The sequence below is a fragment of the Cibotium barometz genome, chromosome 5, assembly GCF_041138505.1.
Source record: "Cibotium barometz isolate CiBa-2024 chromosome 5, ASM4113850v1, whole genome shotgun sequence".
In the NCBI taxonomy this organism is placed as follows: domain Eukaryota; kingdom Viridiplantae; phylum Streptophyta; class Polypodiopsida; order Cyatheales; family Cibotiaceae; genus Cibotium; species Cibotium barometz.
In genome coordinates, this window is record NC_141050.1 from 56,878,219 (window position 1) to 56,895,204 (window position 16,986).

Below are 16,986 nucleotides of genomic sequence, written 5' to 3' on the forward strand. Positions count from 1 at the left end.
ATAATTTCGCAAGATGCACGAATATGAGACTTAGAGAAAAATTTTAATCACGATTAACCACCAAGAAAAGTCTTAAAGAGAGCAAGATTCAAAATAAGAACAAGATTTAAACTTTATTCATTCACGGGACTTATACAGTAAAGATAGAAGAACTCTTTACACTTCCATAAGCCCGTCCATCATATGGTCACAAAAGCAGTCCTCACAAGCTGCACAAGTATAGGGTAACTCATCTATGGGAATGATTCTGCTGGTTATTGCCGCACCTATCTCAGTGGTATGAGGTGATCTAACAAAAGGACCTCTGAGAGGCAAGCCAAAAACGGGATAAAGGCATATCTTCTCATGAGGAAGAAAACACGCCAGTAAGAAGACCCGCTCAGAAAACCCAAGATGCCTTGATCTCATGACGCAGTAGTATCGAGGACCCAAACCCAAAGCTTCAATAACCATGGCCAAGCGGACATTGTTACGAAAGTGCTGCTGACCCCAGGGTGTTACCCTAGTTATGTTTTGATAGGTCCGCCATTTGGTCTGCGCTACAGAAGTTCCTAGGTGAGGAAGAAGTGAGCGCTCATACTGCTCTATAAAATCTTTCTTCACAGACTCCCTTGCGTCTTGAAGGTGAGAAATCATCATGGATAAAACTAATTCTTGTTGCCAAGCCATGAAGGAGATTAAGAAAGAAAGGAGATTGATGGGAGTAAGATTACTGTGAGCGACAAGTAAAAGTTACGACTTATATAAAGGAAGGAGCTAGCGTAACCTAGAAGCCAACGGTAACTTGCCACTGAAGTTTTACCGTCTTTCCATGATTTGTGTTTGACACATTTTTCCATAGAAGGCATTAAGAATTTTGAGATGAGGAGATAAAAGAAACTTGTAGGCTAAGTCACCTACTTTCATTGAATTCAGATATAAAGGTCACAATATCTGGGGGATAACTTCTTATACTCCCCAAGAGATAAAGAACTTCTTTTGGGCCATACTCGAATGAAAACCAAAACCTTGGTATCCAAAACACCGATTCTCACTTCTAAACTCATTGTTCTAAATCCTTAAAATAGGCGTGACTCCTGAGAAGTATTTTAGGAAAAGGGTATTCCTTTTTTTAAATAGAAACTTTCTTTTATTTTAGAGAGGGAATAATTATAAGATCCGAAAGGAAGATTCTTACTCCTATATACCTCGAAGGCTGGAGAGGAATCTTACATTCTACCCCACTTAAAAAAATGCGAGATGTCCTCATCTCGCAAGGTAGAGGACAGCTCTTATTCTTAAGATCCAATTTTATTCTGGGGTTCCTTATATTCTGGTCAACCCAACAGAACACTGGGATAAATATCCCTTATATAGAACTCATCATTAAATAACAATTCATTCAGATTATATCATTCATATCTTTAACATGATAATGGTCCATTAGACCGAAAAGTTTCCTTCGGAACATTCTTCCACACGAAAATTTCAGTCAAGCAAGTTCTCAATTTGACATCCCTTAACTTGATCTACCGGTCAAGTATTAACAGTAGCAATCTGACAGCACAACCTTTTAATCTCATAGTGATTTGCTGAATTCGTTATCATTATTCTAGTTATGAATATCATCACAGGGACTCGTCCCATTCCCCCTCATTGTAGTTTCATTATATTTCAACTAATTTTTAAAAATCAACATTTTTCAATCAGCATTTTCAATCAGAATCCAAATCAATTCATCCATTCTCAAACAGAATTAAAAATCATATCAATCACATTCAAAATCATCATCTGGATAGCATTAATGCTTATAATTTCAAGTCTTAGATTTACTCGTATATACTGTCAGTAAAGAGCTGCAGTATACTCTCGGTATATACGGGTAGTCACGGTCCTTGGAATTATAAGGTAAATACTATCATGTCTAGGCCTCAAGCAAGTCAGGGATTCTATATAATTGCGGTACTTCCATCTGAAGACCCAATTACCAAAATTACGAGTTTCAGTTTGAATATCAAATTGTATGAATTATATCACACAATTATAACCTTTTTGTGTTTCTTGATAAATTTTTGACATATTTGTCTTCTCAGTTGATCTTTATTAACCAAATGCTCTGATACCAACTGTGAGATCCCTGTTCCCACCGAGCAATGGATTCGGGTACTGGCAGCGGAAGTAGCACTTCTCGCGCGGGACAGGGGTCCCACACTCGGGGCCTCGCCCACGGATATCCGGATAAGAGACTAATCCGTCGGTTGTTCCAAAACCGAACCCGAAAAAACTTCCTTTACCGGAAAGCACGGGCGATTCCACCAGGATAACTTTTTACTCTAACGTAGTCAAGATCATTTCTGATCGAGATGATCCGATTACATCTATAAGATACTTAGTCAGTTCAAGGAAGAAACTTGCACTTGGATCATTGGGATCAACGCTTTTTTCCCCATTCAAGAGGCACAGCCGTTGATTCCTATCCATAGAACAGTTTCTGTCCGGGATTTATTTTTATTTTTTTCTATCGTAAAAACAAAAGTTTGAGTCTCGATTTACGGATCCATCAGTCCAGCCTAACCCCATCCAATCCCATGGGTTAGCCAACCGCCCAACCACTGTAGTGATGGGATCCAATTAAAAATTTGGTTAGGTTTTGTCCCGGGTACCAAGGAAAAGAGTTCCAAGGCCCCCTAGCCGGATGTTCATGCAAAATAAAACTAGTCACACCACTCACACACCCAATATGAAATTGCCTTTTTCCAACCAGATTCAACCAGTTTAAAACAATCCTTTAATAAAACCATATTATCACCATCTTCCAATTTATCCAATTGATTCTTAATTTCCCATCATTCCTTCATCAGAGTATCTATGGCATCATTGGTAACTAGAACGCTCAGGAGCCGTTTCGATAGTTCCTAGCCCATAATACTTGGCAATATAATCACTTAACAAGATGGACTCTCGTTGAAGATCAGCAAGATCAACCAACAGATCCATATAAGGAGCCATGGACTCATCCATTGAAGACCAGCAAGGTCAATCAACCAGATCCATGCTCGATTTCAGAAAACAACTCCAACTCTGTTCCAATATCTTCCTCGACGCACGCGTGGGTATCCTAGGCAACCCAGAGCCCGAGCACCGTATGGTCAGCACCCTCTAGGATCCTTCGCAGGTAACCTAGCGCTTCACGCATAGGCCGCTTCCTTGGCCCCTCATCCACCGTACCGGAAGCTCACCATTTTAATCGCACCGAGGCTGGTCAAGACCTCGGCCGACCTTGCTACGCGAGACGTCCTTCATTGACTCCCCGTCAGCAGTTGCAACTTTACCATCACGACTTTAATCACAAGACGGTCAAAATGCTCCCCCCAGCATTCTTGACATAAAACAATCATTTACAAACAGCATTTACAAACAGTATTTACAAACAGTTTACAACACAATTTCTATTTTAACTTTCATTTTTCCACATTATCCTTCATCAATCTACATTACTTATTCCATATTCCATTTATATGTATACTCATCCCATCACATCATTTCTATCTCATCACTTCAGATTCCCTCACATCGCATATCGTATATTCACATCCATACATCCACATCTATATGTGTACATTCACATCTACATGCATACATCTACATCTCTATGCATACATCCACATCCACATTCACATTCACCTCCATACATCTACATCTACATGCATACATCCACATCTCCATTCACATCTACATCTATACATCTACATCTACATGCATCCATCCACCTCCACATCCACATCTACATCAATACATCTACATCTACATGCATACATCCACATCTCCATTCCCATCTACATCTATACATCTACATCTACATGCATCCATCTACCTCCACATCCACATCTACATCTATACATCTACATCTACATGTATACATCCACCTCCACATCCACATCCGTATCTATACATCTACATCTACATGTATACATCCACATCCACATCTATACATCTACATCTACATGCATACATCCTCATCTCCATTCACATCTACATCTATACATCTACATCTACATGCATCCATCCACCTCCATATCCACATCTACATCTATACATCTACATCTACATGCATACATCCTCATCTCCATTCACATCTACCTCTATACATCTACATCTACATGCATCCATCCACCTCCATATCCACATCTATATCTATACATCTACATCTACATGCAAACATCCACATCTCCATGCATAATAAAATTCTTTTAATTAATCTAGGATGATAGTTCCTAGAATATGGTAGGGAGTCCTCTTTTTATGCTTTGAATGAATTTATTTTATGCGTAATTTCTATAAAAATTTTGCCATAGCTCCGCTACTATGACTGATAAATCTCAATTTTTTTCTAAGGGATAAAGCTCATTATTAAAGAAATAATTAGAATGGTCTCTAATTGGATCATCAATCCATAATGGTCTCTAATTGGATCATTAAGAAAACAATTAGAATGGTCTCTAATTGGATCATCAATCCATAATGGTCTCTAATTGGATCATTAAGAAAACAATTAGAATGGTCTCTAATTGGATCATCAATCCATAATGGTCTCTAATTGGATCATTAAGAAAACAATTAGAATGGTCTCTAATTGGATCATCAATCCATAATGGTCTCTAATTGGATCATTAAGAAAACAATTAGAATGGTCTCTAATTGGGTCATCAATCCATAATGAATTGAATCATCAATGTGCATAAACTAAAAGCATAGCAAAAGCCATTAATTTGGCCTCAAGCATAGCTTAATCTTGGATTAAGGAAAAGCTTTATGAAAAGCTTCATTTGGATTGAGAATGGGTCATGAGTATGACCATTTCTTGAGTGAGAGAGAGAAATTATAAAAACCATTAGAATTTAAATATAGGTGGAAATTAACTTCTATAGCATTTATTAAATTATGTAACTCTTCACTACTATTCACCAATTAACTTCAATAGCATTTAAAAAAACCATACCAATTAAACTTCTCAAGCTTGAGAGGGGTTGAGAAGAGAGAATCATTGAGAAATCATAGAAAAGATCAAAATTCAATATACTTACCTTATGATTTGCTTGATTCTTTATTCACGGTAGAGGCCCCCAACCAATCAATTGGTTTAGTATGTTGATGGAGCCACCAATGGGGATTGAAGAAAGAGGGAAGTATCAAAAACTAGTGAAATATTAAAGAATTCACAGTTCTTGGCTTAGGTAGAGTAGAGTAACAAGGCATAAGACACTATATATTTTAGCTTAGGTGGAGTAGAGTAACAAAGCATAAGACTCTATCTAATTTGGCTTAGGTGGAGTAGAGTAACAAGCATAAGAGACTATATATTTTGGCTTAGGTGGAGTAGAGTAACAAAGCATAAGAGACTATATTTTGGCTTAGGTGGAGTAGAGTAACAATGCATAAGACATTATCTTTTTTTCAACAAGGGGAGGCTTCTATTTATAGGAAAATTTGAGCTCCTAACCAAACAAACTGATTCTAGAATTTTCCAAGTCAGTTTGGTTGAATTTGGACTAGATTTGGACCTAGTTTGGTTACTTTTTGATTCGGTTTGGTTCCATTTTGATTTGGTTTGGTTCAAGAGAGATGAGAGACAAAAATATCACATTATTTTTGAGTTTAAAACTCATTCAAGCATGTGAAATATGCACCTCCTTTAAAGAATTCCCCTTCCTTACATATGTGTCAAAATTTTATTGCTCATAGTTTTTTACTAATAAACCTTGTACATTTTCAACTCTTCATCTTATGTGAAATATGCACCTCCTTTAAAGAACTCCTCTTCCTTACATATGTGTCATAGTTTTTTTTTACTAATAAACCTTGTACATTTTCAACTCTTCATCTTATGTGAAATATGCACCTCCTTTAAAGAACTCCCCTTCCTTACATATGTGTTTATTTACTAATAAACCTTGTACATTTTCAACTCTTCATCTTATGTGAAATATGCACCTCCTTTAAAGAACTCCCCTTCCTTACATATGTGTTTATTTACTAATAAACCTTGTACATTTTCAACTCTTCATCTTGTGTGAGCATTTACTCATTTTTGGGTATCTTCTTTTACAAATTGGATTTATCTCCTCCCTACACATGGATTGATGCTATTGGCCCATAGGAACCTTAATTGGACCATAGTCTAAAGATTTATGAAAATCTAGACCCTTAGGCTAAGGTTCTTTATACCAATTTCCAATTAATTCCAATTGCACATTGGAAAATTCTTTTTAAATTTCTGTTTCAGGGGAACTCATCTGAATTATAAGAGATATTTTTCTATCCAAAAATATTCAAAATCTGAATATTCTCTCTCTAGAATATTTTCTCTCTCTAGGTTAAAACAGCCACAAACAAGATCTCTTATATTTTAGAAAAGGAATTGATTACAGGGGAATATACTAGACATCAAAAAGGGGTTGGGGGAGGAATCTTACAATTTCCCTGCGTATGTGCACGTACGCAACGCAACCAAACACTCTCAAGTGCTTGTAGGACGGAGGCTTCCCTGTCCATACTTCCTCTGGCACTTTCCCACCAAGCCTCGTGTTAGGTGACCTGTTTATAAGATGAACGGCTGTCATAACAGCTTCAGCCCAAAAATCATGAGGTAACGCAGCATGTGACAACATAGAACGGACCTTCTCCTGAATGGTCCTGTTCATCCTCTCTGCTGTCCCGTTTTGTGGAGGATCATAAGGAGTAGAGAGCTCCCTCTTGATGCCTTTAGCATCACAAAAGTCCTGAAACTGTTTGGACATATACTCTCCACCATTGTCGGAACGCAAAGCCTTCAGTGTTTTGCCAGTTTGATTCTCAACATGAGCAACAAACTTCTCAAACACTGAGAATGTATCACTCTTCAAACGAAGAGGATAAACCCACACCTTGCGTGTGGCATCATCAATAAAAGACACAAAATATTTTGCCCCTCCCAAAGAAAGCTGAGGCATCTCACATACATCTGTATGCACAAGCTCTAACTGAGCATCTTTCTGTCCAAGAGCTTTCTTGTGGGGGCATTGGAGTTGCCTGCCATATATACAATGCGCACAAAACTGAAAACTTGAGAACTTTAGAGAAGGCAAGTAACCAAAACGAGACAATTGCTCCATTCCTTTGACACTCATGTGTCCCAACCGGCTATGCCACATAGAGATTTCCGGCAGCTCGGTTGCATTTACATTAGCATGGTGACAAACACTAGCATGCATGAAGTAAAGGGTGTCCACCTTAGAGCCTCTGGCAACAACCAGTGAGCCCTTACTAATCTTCCACTTTCCACTACCAAATGTGGTAACATGACCAGCATCATCAAGCTGTCCAGTAGAAAACAGGTTCTTCTTGATCTCAGGCACATGCTTGACATCATGGAGCGTAAGCTGTGAGCCATCTGAAAACACAAGCCTCACATCACCTCTGCCAAGAATCTGGCATGCATGGTTGTCACCCAAATAAACTACTCCTTCATTGCCAGCAGTATACCTGACAAACAAGTCTCTGCAACCTGTGACATGAAAGGAGGCACTTGAATCAATGATCCATGAGTGCATACCATGACCATCTCCTGCATGGAGTGAATGGGCATCAAGTGAAGACATGAATAGGACTTCATCCTCACTATCACCTGCATGTGACACATTGACTTCTTCAATCTTGACTCCACTTTTGCCCTTTGGCTTTACATCTTTGGCTTCATCTTTGTCTTTGTCTTTGCCTTTGCCCTTTTCCTTTTGATCATTCTTCCATTTGTAGCATTGCTTTTTGAAATGTCCCTTCTTGCCACAATAATGGCATTCCAAGTCCTTTTTGGAGCGGGACTTGCTCCTTTCCCGTTCTTGGCTTTTACCCCTTTGCTGGGATCTCCCACGTGCATTCATTGCATTGGACTTTCCAACAGAGTTGTTCTTCCTGTTCATCTCCTCTTGAAGGAGAGCACTCTCCACATCTGCATATGACAGCATAGCATTTGAATTGCTAGTGGCTGTCCTGAATGTGTCCCAACTCTCTGGCGAAGTGCATAAGAGAAAGGTGGCTTTGAACTCATCGTCCATTGTCAACTTTTGATTGATGACCTGGCTGACAACACCATTAAACTCATTTAGATGGGCTGTCATAGACGCCCCTTCCTTCATTTGAAGACCTATGAGTTTCTTCAACCAATACACTTTGCTTGAGGCACTTTGCTGGGCATACAAGTCCTGCAATCTTTGCCACATTCCCCAAGCTGTCTTCTCTTCACGTATGCTGAAAAGTAAAGAGTCTGACACAGACAACATGATGGTGGATCTTGCCAGCTCATCCATATCTTCCCATTCTTCAGCAATAAGAGAAGCGGGCATTACACCCCTTTCTTTGATGGGCTTGTGCTGCTTCTTCTGGAGCAACACATTATAGCACTGGGTTTGCCAAATATCATAATTATGTGAGCCTTCAAGCTTTTTGATGTGAAGCAATGAAGAGCTCTCACCTGTGGTTGCCATAGCAATATGCAACCTTTGACACAGTCAATGCCTGACTCCCTGCAAGATGTGCAAACACTGCACCAAAGCACACAAAGTGCTCACAGTTGTTCTCCCAAAGTTTATCTCCCACTGCGGAAGCACGAATGCAACTCTCCTCCCACTGAATGTGATAAAATCACCAAAATCTGGTTGCTGCAGATTTATGACAGCACCTTAGATGTGCTCTGTTCCCCTTCCAAAATACTATACAACAGTACTAAGTGCTCACCAATGATGTACCAAATCTGTACCGGCAAGTACAGCAGCTGAAAATGAGCCTTTTCCTCACTCAAATCAATGTACAACCATGCCAAAACTTGTACAAAGTTGTACCAAATCTGTACCAACAAGTACAGTAGCAATAAATGCTCTCCTGGCTGTCCAAATGAGTGAAAATCAGACCTTGACAGTCCCCACCATTGCATACAACAGTCCCGGACAGAAATTGGGCAAAAGCCCCTTGACTGCAAGTGGATTTCTGAGGGTTCAAGGCATAAAAGTCTTCCCTACTGCTTTGCCAAGCTCAACAAGCACAAAATCTTGAAAAGCCCCTTGATTCAAGATCAATTTCTGATCATGAATGGTACATTAATGCACATGAAGGCATCCAGAGTCTTAACAATGCTTCCCCCTGGCCACATATACATCCAATACATAAAAGCCCCTTGATTTACTGGCACATTGAGTGCTTGACAGGCATCAACACATTGCCCAAAACATCAAATGCGAGTGCCTGCATGCAAATCAACCCAATTGGCACAAAAGCCCTTTGATTTGCACTCCAATTTCCTGCAATTTAGCCCCGAATGTGAGATTGCTCACATCATACAGCATGTATGAATGCCCAATGGCACAATTACATCAAAAGCCCCAAATGTTGACACCCAATTTCCTGCCAATTTTCCCGGAATGTGACCAATGTCACCCAATTTTGCCAATTGTGCTCAAAATCTGAGCCATTTGGACCTGTACCTGCTCAATTGATGAAAATGGACATGCAAATCCCAAAATTGAAGCAAATACCTCTGAAAATTTCTGATTTCTGTTGCAGAAAAGGGGGGGGGGGAGGCGGGGCGTCGTATTTCAAGTTCTACGGGCTTCTGATTTCTGTTGTAGAAAAAGGTTTCTTGCAGGGCTCATGCGTGCTCCAGGTGAAGCGCGGGTGCGCGCGGGTGACCTGCCGCAAGGAGAGCATCCACCCCAAGTTCTACGGGCAGGCGACGCTGGGTTTGTTTGTTGACTGCTTTGTCCACCGCCTGCTGGAGAGCATCTCGTCCGCCAACGAGCAGCTGGGCGATGATCTCCGGGTCCTGCTCGAAGCGGGCCTCCTCGAACTCCTTGCGCGTGCTAGCCCGCAGCACATCCCTCCACAGCACGCCCTGTTCGTTGGGCCACAAGAAGAAGCGGGTGGCTTGCGCGTGCTGGTGAGGCGCCGCTGCCCTTCCTCCTCGCTCGCCGGCTTCTTGCTGCCTCCCGCTATCACGTTTTTATCCAGCAGCTCTTCCAGGTTGTCCGGCCCACTGTGCACCAGGCAGCGGCATTGGTCGCCGCCAATCCTCCTCCTCCTACACAACCCAAACCTACGCTCCACAGAGCACAACAGTAAGACCTGTACACGCACACCTATAAGCGCACACACACGCGCGCACAGACACAACTGCAGCTCTGATACCAGTTGAAGGGAGCTAAAGAAGCTCAGCTGAAACAATTAGGGTTTCATGTGGGAGACACACACAGAGAAGAAGGGAGAGAGAGAGAGAGAGACTTGTGGGGATAAGTCAACTCACAAAGTATGAGTGTGTGACTCCCGTATCACACATGTATGTTTGCTCTAGTACACATAGTGCACTTAGTACATTAAAAGTACTAAGTGTACTATGTACTATAAAACTTATGGGCTTGTGCACACTATAAAGGTGGGCATAATGCCTTTACCCCAACAAATGGTGGTTGCCATTGCAAAGGCGGGCTACCAAGAGGGGTGGACCGGTCTCTCCTACCATGACATGCGTGGGAAGAGACTTGAAGAAGAGAAGATGCACATCAATAAGCTACTTGATCCCGTGCGAGCAGGATGGGAGAAATATGGATGTAGCATCCTTTCCGATGGGTGGAGTGATCGGAAGAAAAGAGGTCTCATCAACATTCTTGTCTCCTCTCCACTTGGCACATACTTTGTGCGGGCCGTTGACGCTGCACAAGGAGGGAAGAAGACCTCGGCCGAATTTATCTTCCACCACATTCGTCGAGCTATTGTTGAGGTAATCTCAAGACTCAAGAGTCAAGCCTCATCATTCATGACATATGTATTTAAGACTCAAGAGGTTAACTATTAAGTAGTGACAAGTCTGAATGATTTTTAACTTCAAATTTTATGTCCATTCATAGGTTGGTGCGGAGAATGTGGTACCAGTAATCACCGACAATGCCTCTAATTGCCAAGCCATGGGCAAGATGGTTGAGGCGGAGTTCCCAAACATCGTGTGGACTCCATGTGCATCACATTCCCTTGACCTCCTCATGGAGGACATGGGCCATTTGCCATGGATCAAAACCATCGTGGATGACGCTCTCTCCATTGTCACCTTCTTCACCACCAAGCATACGGTGCTTTCCATGTATCGGGCGCATTCCACGCTTGAGCTCAGCACCGATGCGGCCAAGGATATGCAACGACAATGCCTCAATGAGGAGTTTTGGAAACGGGGCGGACCATTGTTGTTGCCATTACGCCATTCTACCGCACTCTCTGCAGGACCAACATGGAGGGAGCAAGCTTGGGGCTTCTTATCCACTTCATGAGAGAGGCAAAGGCGGAGTTGCAAGCATGTACACTTCTCTCCCACGATGAGCTCGCGGATCTTTTGCAAATTGTTGACACAAGGTATGAGTTCATGAGGAGGCCCATTCATGGTTTGGTGGCTTTGTTGCATCCCGCGTACAAATCACCCGCTATCGCAGAGGATCCGGAGTTGCTTGCCGATAGAGATGCATTCTTGCCAAAGGTATTGCCATCCAACCTCCACATGAAGTTTTTACAAGAATTGATCTTGTATAATGATAAGAGCGGTGGGCCGGCATTTGCCAATCCAAATACACGGAAGAGGGAGTACCTTGTGAGGCCCCTCTTTTGGTGGGAAACTTATGGATATAGCCACCCCAATCTTCGAAAGGTGGCCCTAAGGTTGCTTGCTCAAGATTGTTCCTCCGGCGCATGTGAGAGGAATTGGAGTTCCTTCTCACTCATCCATCCCAAGATACACAACAAATTGAGCTCGAGACAATTACAGCGACTAGTCTATTGTCACTCTAATATTCGTATGTTGCAGGCAATGCAAACAATGGATGAAGCAAGACAAGTAAGTCTTCAATGTTCATCACTAAAGTGTAAAGTATAATGTCGTTATGTAAAGTTTAAACATGTTGCATCATGCATGTATAACACGGGTTTCTAACATATGTACATTGTAATGTATTATGTTACATGTAGGTCATGTAGATGAGTTCAAGCTAACAGGAAACACTCTCAAGAGTGTCAACAAAGAGGTGGACGAGGAGGAGGAGAGAATATATGCCGAGCTCTATAGAGAGCTAGAGGAGACGGATCGACGCATATCTCGTACTCGTCGTCGTCGTCGTCGTCGGCGACCTACTACAACCAAGGATAGCGGCAAAGGAAAGGACAAAGGCAAGGAGAAAAGCAAGGGGAAGGACAAGAGCAAGGGAAAAGGTGCTTTCCGCAACTACCATGGATGAGGATGACCTTGTGCCTTCCATTAAGGGGCTTAGAGAGCCGGAGTATGATGATGAGGGTAACCTTCTTAGTGAGGGTGACTTCATTTTTGATTCAGAGACAGAGGAGTATGCCTTAGAGGATTTCCTTGCATCGGATCATTCCTCTGATGAGGATATCTCCCCTTAGCCCACCTAGTACGTGGGTCGTGTCACTAGTCACTTCTTTTTTTGTTCTAGTCTCGACTCTCTAGATATGTATTTTGGAAATTGGACCTCTATGCTCTAGCCTCTCATTGTACTTTTTTTTGTTCTAAATTCAATGAGACTTGAAAGCTGGCACTTCTAAGTTTTTAAGTTTTGTGACTTGCCTACTCTTGAGTCTTCATACTTCCAAGTCACAACTTTGAACTCTCGACTTGTATTGCTCTAACTTGAGAGTCAAGACTTGAGTCTTGTGCCTTGTTTCAAGATTTAAATGCATGTGGATGATGTTTCAAATGACAATGCAAGTGGTTTTCAAGTTTTTACGTGTGTTTTTAGCATCTTAAAAAACACACACCGTATTTATCGTATCGTACGATACGAATTATATCGTACCATAAGTACACCGTACCATACGCGTACCATATGACAACTATGGGCTTAACAAGAAGCAACCGATAGTGGCCACTTCTAGTTGTGAGGTTGAGTATAGGGTAGCATTCACAGCTACTCTGGAGTGTGTATGGCTCCGTCGTCTATTGGCAGATCTTAGTATTAGACAAGAGCCTTCTACCACCATTTTCACTAACAGTCAGAGTGCATCAGTAGTGGTGCGGAATCCGGTTTTTCATGTGCGGACGAAGCACATTGAGGTGCATTATCATTATGTTAGGGAGAGACTCCATGCAGGAGAGATAGCCTTGACCCACATGCCTACACATGCCAATGTGGCAGATGGGTTTACAAAGCCCCTTTCCAGGGAGAAGTTTGAAGCTTTGTGCAAAGCTTTAGGCTTACTACCATTTTCAGGGTGATCTGTCGCACACCTCGTATACATTCACACCATTCACTTCAGGGGGGTTTGTTAGCCTTTGGTCTTCAAGGAGTCCTACACACAGACACTTTTTACCTTGTGCTGGCAAGGGTTTTTTACCCGTGTGAACACACTTTAGTGTGTTAGGCCTTTTAGGCCTTGGGACAGGTGTAAGTGTCTTTTTACTTACACCTTAGTACCTTGTACTTTCATGATCTCTATCGTGTAATTTTTCAGCATCAAGCTCGCTCTCACATTTTCTCTGTTCAAGCTTGCTCTCTGCGTGTGTGTGTGCGCGTGCGCGTGCGCGTAGGAGTGCTCCCACTCCATCCAACAACTGTGCCATCCTGTTATAAATAACGAGACCATGCTGAGAACCCAACTCCAGGAGGTGCCGTGCCTCCCATATCTAGTGATAGCTCCAAGGTCTTGAGAAGCCCACTGCAATCTTGTGCCGTCTTGGTGAAGTGCCTGTAGTCTCATAGGGTCCTCAAAGCTATATAACTGAGACTGCTCACTCTTGATCCTAGCGTTGAAGTCCCCAATGAGGAGAACTTTACCTAGTCCCAACATGGCTGAGATCTCATCAGACAATGATGCATAAGGGGACTCCTTCCTCTCCTCTGCCTGAGTGGTTAGGCTGTCCTGGCTAACGTGTATAGCATATCGCGAAGTATCTGGTGCAAAGTAGCAAACCGCCACATGTATGTATCTGGTGGGTGTAAGCTCTAGCCTAACCCACATGTAACTGGCATCCTCATCCTGCCTTACTATGCTGATCATACCCTGAAGGTGCGACGTAAATAGGACTGCTGCTCCTCCTGAACCCCATACTACTGTCCTGTGGGTATGCCCAAGGTAAGCCGACTCCCACTGGTATCCGGTGACATGAGGCAATTCCCCTCTCCGAGCTCTCGTGTGTCTCCATATAGAAGATGATATCTCGTCCTGTAAATGTCTCCCAGAAGCCTCCCACATCTGACTAGAGAGTCCCATTACAGTTCCAGGCTGCCATCTTGATGCATGTAGAGAGAGAGAGAGAGAGAGAGAGAGAGAGAGAGAGAGAGATTATATAAATGTCTACTAGAGACCCAAAGAGTCTATGAGACCAAAAAGATGTTACATGTTATCCATGTGTAAACTAGAACATGAAAAAGAAAAAAGGCAAGGTCTATGACGTGCAATGCAGAAGGCCTACGTGTGTGTGTACTTTTTTCCTTTATCCTTAGGTTGATTAGGCACCGCCAAAGAAGAAACAACTTGTGGAATAACTTTAGCTTTTCCTTTCTCTTTCTCCTTTTGAGTATTTCGAGTGGCTTGATTTGTTGGTATCTCCTTAATTTGAGTTGGCTGCTCATTCGCTGAGATGGGAGGTACAGCAGATAACGGCGGAGGATGCAGCAGAGAAGGACATTCAGAAGCCATATGCCCAAACTTATGACAAGTGAAACAAGCACCTGCAAAGACTCCCCAATTTAATTTGAAGTAACGTGCACCCATGCCACGCATTCCAGAGACCTTCTGGACAAGATCTCCTATTTTTTATCTCTCAGATTTCCTGCACACAGGTTCTACAGGTTTTTCTGGATGTTTGGCACGTTATCAGCTTCTTTGTCATAGTATTCTCTTTTCTTCCATTGGATCAGATACTGGGCCTTATGGACCCTCTGGCTACAGCGAAATCATGCATATCTGAATTCACCCCTTCAGCACCCTTATGAGTTCTTCCGAGCCTCATTGCGGCAGTCCTTACATGATGCCTTACATGAGGAAGATTTGGATGTTTCTTGTGTTCAGCTTTTCTTTTACTGTTTCTGATGGATAGGGCATAGGCTCTTTTCTTGAGCACTGTTCTGATGTAAAATGGATGTTTTATAATATAGTTTCTTCGTTTCACAAAAAAAAAAAGTGTGTGTGTGTGTGTGTGTGTGAGCGAGAGAGAGAGAGAGAGAGAGAGAGAGAGGGGGGGGGGGTTCACTTTTGTTTTGATATTCTCTTAGGTTGGAAGTGTAAAAGTTTCAGAGGTTGAAGTTTGGCAAGACCTGGCTGGAGTTTACACAAGCTTGGCATTATGGCATGATGCTGAAGTGTGCTTGGAGAAAGCTCAAGCCTTGAAGTTGCATTCTGCCGCAACATGGCATGCCATTGGTGTGAATTATTTTCTTGCTTTCATGTTCAAAGAAGTACAAGATATTTCTTCACAATAAGAGGTTTGGAACGATGCACTTAAAGCTGAAAAAGCACTTAAAATGTAGTGTTTGTGTTGCACGCAGGAACCCTACACGAAGCTCGTGGTCAGCTGCAGGAAGCTTCAGCTTCTTATAACAATGGGCTTGCAGTTGACCCAGACCATGTGCCAAGCAAGGCATCCTTAGGTGCATTGCTGCGGCGTAGTGGTGGCGATTCTTTACCTGTTGCCAGAAGTTTTTTAACAGATGCACTTCGTCTGGATCCAACAAACTGCACCGCTTGGTACAATCTAGGGATGGTGCACAAGCTTGGGGGAAGAGCTTCTGATGCTGCTGAGTGTTTTCAAACTGCTTTTGTACTGGAGCAGTCATCTCCTGTAGAAAAGTTCAGCTCACTTTTCTGATGCCATGAAACTCTGCCCTGGAGGATGGTGGGCCTCTTATAATGCAAAATGACTTAGCAGTTGGCTGCTTTCAAAGCCTCAACTTTTTTTTTGTGTGGAGGTTGCTGTATCATCATTTTTCTTGTTTGATCATAGACCGAGAAACATTGGGTTTTTGATGATCCATTTTCTCATTGAAATTAAAAACATGATACTATTTTTGTCAAATTCTCAAAATCTAATCAATGAATTATGTTTGAAAGTCGTATAAATCTTTTGTTAATCAATCTTTATTCATCGGGGATTAAGAGTTTGATGCTTCATTCTTAGTGTTACTATGAAGAAACATAGATAGCTTTATGGAACAATAAGTATTCATGAGTTTGATGCTAAGAATTCAAGTATACCTCTTAGAATTTTAAGACTAATTGTGAGGAACAGAGTGGATGCTTTAATTATTGAATATAAAAGGAGGAGCCTTCCACACAATCCTTGTATAACATGTTATCCCACAACATTTCTTTTGTGTATGTGTGAATGGAGAAAAAAGAAAGTGACCACACAGTATGGTGGAGAGGTGGCACAATTCTCTCTTTAAATTTTTAATCATAGGAGAACCTGTCCTTCCAATCACTTTCAGGGACAGTTTGTGTTCACATATTTCATATTTTTTGATATATTGTTTGAATTGGTAGCTTAGAAGCATGCAAAAGCAATAAACAACAATAAAAAAACATACATAACCATCATTAACTAAGATTAGAAACCTTAATCACCCCTATCAAGTCCAAGAAAACTAAAAAACCAAGTTGAAACTAGCTCTCGGCGAGTTGGGAGACGTGAGTCCAGAGTCACACGAAAAAAGAAGTGAGTCAACACATGTGAGCTTGAAGATGTGACTAGTGAGCCTTGAGAAGAATATGGGGGAGAGGGTGAGATTGAGCTCCTTACACAAGAAAACATACACACAAGAGTAGAAAATACTCTCCTACTAAAATATACAAGATCAGTCCAGTGAATATGACTACATGAGCAACTATGCCATAACTCTAGTAAACCAAAATGGCTATCACATGGGCTGTAAACCGTTGGTGGTGGTGGTGACATATCACCCATGATATCACCAAACCATGCTAGTGGCATAA

General features: G+C 41.9%; 1 protein-coding gene across 6 annotated transcripts in view; it reads left to right on the plus strand.

The window, feature by feature from the left end:
* Positions 1-16,069, plus strand: part of LOC147638676 (protein NPG1-like) — a 68,467-nt gene extending 52,398 nt beyond the window's left edge. For all 6 annotated transcript variants that reach the window (XM_086798624.1, XM_086798625.1, XM_086798627.1 and 3 more), the window contains 2 exons: positions 15,270-15,417; positions 15,543-16,069. In XM_086798624.1, the coding sequence (XP_086654750.1) occupies positions 15,270-15,417; positions 15,543-15,862 (468 nt within the window). In that variant the 3' untranslated portion in view covers positions 15,863-16,069. The remainder of the gene's footprint in view (positions 1-15,269; positions 15,418-15,542) is intronic.
* The last annotated feature ends 917 nt before the right edge of the window (positions 16,070-16,986 follow it).